At 36.6% G+C, this 4,701-nt stretch overlaps 1 protein-coding gene across 1 annotated transcript; it reads right to left on the bottom strand.

Moving 5' to 3' along the window:
* Window positions 1-725: 725 nt before the first annotated feature.
* Window positions 726-3,099, bottom strand: LOC122019942 (F-box/kelch-repeat protein SKIP11-like). The gene is made up of 2 exons (XM_042577592.1): window positions 2,962-3,099; window positions 726-2,794 (listed from the first exon to the last, which is right to left on the bottom strand). Exon 2 carries the CDS (start codon window positions 2,305-2,307, stop codon window positions 1,018-1,020), a length of 1,290 nt encoding a protein of 429 aa, XP_042433526.1. The 5' UTR covers window positions 2,308-2,794; window positions 2,962-3,099; the 3' UTR covers window positions 726-1,017.
* Window positions 3,100-4,701: the final 1,602 nt, after the last annotated feature.

Below are 4,701 nucleotides of genomic sequence, written 5' to 3'. Positions count from 1 at the left end.
GGATCAAGCTGTGTTATTAAATGTTTGCTAGTATTTAACATTTAGTAAAACCCTGCACTTTGATTGGAAGAAGATGTAACAGTCCACTGTAGCTTATCGTTTATATGGAACAAAGACACTTAACAGAACGATGCAACTAGAAGTAATAGTTTAACGGCACTGATCGAAACACAGATCATAGACACTTAATAGTTTTATAGAGATCATAACCCAAAGCTAAACACTTGAAATGTTTAAACAATACCTATATGCAAAGCATGATGTGAATAAAAGGAATTCAATCATTTAATGAGAAGTTTAGCGTCTGCAAGAAAAAGGATGGATCCACTATCAAAAAGAGCAAGCAAACAAAGCACACAATAAAAGGCAGATCATGGTGGTGAATTAATAGGCATATCTTGCTTTATAGTATTGAATTCCTTTTCCTATCAGTAGATAACCTTTCACGCAACAGTTTGAACTTCAAGTATGCAAAAACATCGAACAGCCAATAAGGAAGTAGACGCATATGCATTAGAACATCGGCAATCAGCAAATGCAACTTATCTACTAAAACATTAATTTAACAAGGTTCAAGTAATCACAGTGACACCAAAGCCGTTGAGGATTGTAAAGTTTTGAGCTCTGTGGCACACACTTTGAACTATTGAAGAGTAACTATCTGGGAGAAGAATTGAAATAACAAAAAATAATGTCTAGGATTAACAATTATCTAAAAAACTAACTGATACAAATAGCCAAAATAGCATTTTCATTCACTGTCCTGTTTCATAAAATTAACAGAATACTTCCAACTTAAAGTGTATGAATGGGGAGAAATGAATACAAAAAGTTATGCAAATTGATGTTACAGATGTGGCAGATGTCAATTGATTCATCAGCTCAACCAAATTATCAGAGAAGGTAGAAACTACCAATTAGGCAAAATTAGTGTTTTATGCCCCCTCCTTACAAGCCAGCATTGTACATCTTTCTTGCAAGAAGTAAAATACAATTATGCCTTAAATAAGAAGAAAATCAGCAGCCCATGACAGCACAGTTGAAAACAAAGTCACCAGATTGCATAATGGCAATAGTCTTCCACTCAGGTTGCCCTCCGTTCGGAACCCAAGAATTTAATTCAATCATCCCTCCGCGAGGTCCTCGGCGCCCAATAACTATTAATCGTTCGCCGCAGGCTCGGAAGGCGATGCCCCAGCCGTTCATTGAGTCAGATCTCTCGGGCAACTTTCCCAGCCATTCCCATTTATTATTCTCCTTGTTATACTTCATCACAACATTGTCAGCGTAGCGAGCTGCATACAGCACATTGTTCACCACAGCTACAAGTGGTGGTGCACCATTCTCACCACTGAGACCAGCAGACATGTTTGGAATCAGTTTCCACGAGCCTCGCTTCATGTCGTACTCTTCCCCGCATGTCAACACCTCCCTTTCATTAGCCATTCCACCAATAACATAAAATTTGCCATCCATGAACACTCCTGAACACATCTTCCTTGCTCTATTCATGGGAGGAAGGGCCTCCCAATTCCGAGTTTCTGAATCATACAGCTCTGCGGAGTTCAGAATCTCGCCGTTATTGGTAATGCCACCAGCGATAATAGCCTTCCCCCCAAGGCTAGCTGATCCAAACAGACATCTTGGTGAGTTCATAACAACTCCTGGGGACCAAGAGTTGCTCAAAATGCTATATCTGAAAACAACAGAAGAAGTCATCTCCCGTCCAAAAACCAGGAGATCCGTGTCCACGGCAAGCGATTCCTTGTCTGAAAAGGTAAATGTTTCAGTAAGACTAGCAGGCATCGGAGGAACTTTTATCCAGCGTTTGCGATACGGATCAAATGCCTGCCATTGCAGGGCAGTGCATGAGAAATAGACCCAGTGTTCAGATATCCCCTGCTGGCGTCGGTGCTTGTAGAGATCCCGAATCATCAAGCGGAAGGCATGGTTGACGGATGCAACTGCACCATAATCAGACCGAGAAAGGTGCAGAAAGCATGTCATTATTAAATCCCCAGTGAGCCTGTTCAAGATGTTTGAATTACCGTGTGCCTCATTACTTGTGTGATCATCAGAATCGTCGAGAGATTGATTCATATCTCCCGGGTCGGGGCTAACAGGTTGGTGCAGAGATTTCTTCCTTTTACCTCGTTCTTCCTCCTCTTCTGCCAATCCTTCGTCTAATACCCGTTTCTTGGTGTTCAAGGACTCATGGAAATGATAAGCCAGGTAATGCCAATTGGATTCTTGGTCAGAACTGCCCTCAAACACCCTGGAGATCAAATAATGGCGGTCTTCCAACATATCTCCCAATTCCAAACCAAATGAGAAAACCTAATTCCCAGCGGGGCACATTTTGAGATCCCTATTCCCTTTACAAGAAATGATCCACCGGATCAAAAATGAAAAACCAACCACACCGCAACAACTAAAACTGAAACCTTTGTTTTTTTTTTCTCTACACAAAACGATTCTAGAATCAATGTTTACACATCGTTTGCATCGTTCGGTATACAATAAAAATTGAACCTTTAGCCCTTTTATGAAATGCTTCCGGGCCAAAATCGACGAAGAGTCGATCTAGATGGCGAAAAATGTAACCTATCAATCTTATCATAGAGATTCCAAGAATGCTCTATTATTGGGGGGAAAAGTAGAAGAGGGCGGAACACAGAGACATCGGAAACAAGAAACTGCCTCAAAAATTTAACCCACAAACACAAAGATCCCAGCTGAAAGACAAAAGCTTTACTCACAAACTGGCATATTCTTCTCCTCCGGATTTGGTCCCCTGAGATCAAAAACAAAAAAAAAAAGGAACCACAAAAAAAAATCACATCTTTAGCATGCTCGGAACAAGACGGAGCTCATTATCATCGATTCAAAAGCGAACAAATCACAGCAAAGAGGGAGGAACCAAACGGAGATCTCGAAGATGATAAAGCTGCGAATACTCACGATTGATGCTGGGCAAGGAGAGCGGATGAGGAAGAGAAGAAAGAGGAAAGGAGGCCCCTTTTTCGGCACTAAACTACCGTCTTCATTCCTCCTGGAATAACCACCCCCACCTTCCTCCCTCCCTCCTCATCCTTTTTATTTCTCATTTTATGGATTCTTTTCTAGATGAATTATTATTATTATTATTATTATTATTATTATTATTTCTTCTATAGAATTATTTCGGCTGGTGGAGGGTCCCACACAAATAGTGGAAGACGTATTCATTTTTGTGATCAACATTTATATAATATTCAAAATTAAATACCACAATAAATGTATTAAAGTGATAAACAGCAGTATAAAATGGTAGGGGGTAAACAAAATCTTTTATTTTATTTTTAAAAAATAAAGATGATTAAATATCAACATTAAAATTAATCGATCAATTCCCCTTGTAATGATTAAAAATAATATTTCTTTTTTTTAGTTCACTTGTTCTTAATTAAAGAGGATTATAATTTGGGTAGTGTGAATTAATTAGAAATAATGCCAAGCCATAATTTTCCAACAACTATCGCATCAAGAATTATGGTGTTTTCAAAATTATAATTGTGAGTGACCCAAGCACGTGTTAGTTGAAAAGATAATTGGATTAGTGTGTGCCTTCACCACTAAGGATTAAATAAAAATTAATCATTCTGTAAATATAAAGATCTCACAACTCATAATTTTTTCAAGTTTTTGTTCTAATTATTGTATGATAAAAATTATCCAAATGATATAAAAATAACATGATAAAAATTTATAAAGCTATCCAAATATACACCCCCCTAAATAGAATATATATATATATATATATATATATATGTATGTATGTATGTATAATCATGCATGTGTAAGGTTTGAAATTGAAGAATATAATTTAGGTGGAGTAGAGTCATTTGGCAGACTATGGAAAGGAAAAACTTGTATCAATACCTTGGTTCAATCGCTTTCCAAACCTAACATAGTACTTTCTTATGATAGGGCTTTCTATCTATAGATTGAGCCATCACTCACCAAGCATACTATAGTGTTTCGCTAATTGGAATAACCATGCTATATATGAGAATGAGGCTTCACTAATGCATCACCTCATTTAAAATGTGTGTAGCGTTCCACTTGCTTAGACTTGATTAGCTAAGTCATTGAACCCTCATACAAGCACTTTCTTTGCCCTTAGAAGGACAAGAAGGAGATTATTGGTTTTCTTGCTCCCGCTTAATCATCACTCGCGCTTAGATGTGAAAGAGCACTTGAAGACATAGGCCATGACCAAACTCATTCCGGAAACATAAAAGGCAAACATGGGAGGTTTGGAGAAAATCATAAGATGTCTCATTAAAAAACATAATATGATTCTATACTACCATAATATGAAAGATAGAATGCTATTAAGAAAGTATAATGATGCTCAATATAATAATAAAAAGCTAACAACATACTTGATACTTAATAACTTAATAAATCTATTATTTTACTCTTGTATCTATCAATCTATATACTTTAGAAGAAAAAAACTAATTGATCACATGCTACCTAAAAAATAACAAATGTATGCCACAAATAAATTTGTTTAAAATTACAAAGAATGTGATATATAATATTAGTCCTATCATTATATTTATTTCCAATATTTTCATATATAAAAGATCTTATTCAGTAATATTCTAAAATTTCATAAAATTAAGAAAATTATTGAGCCCTTAATTTTGCTAG

The sequence above is a fragment of the Zingiber officinale genome, chromosome 9A, assembly GCF_018446385.1.
Source record: "Zingiber officinale cultivar Zhangliang chromosome 9A, Zo_v1.1, whole genome shotgun sequence".
Lineage (NCBI taxonomy): Eukaryota > Viridiplantae > Streptophyta > Magnoliopsida > Zingiberales > Zingiberaceae > Zingiber > Zingiber officinale.
Note: the sequence above shows the minus strand (reverse complement) of the source record. Positions and strands in the feature narration are given on the sequence as shown.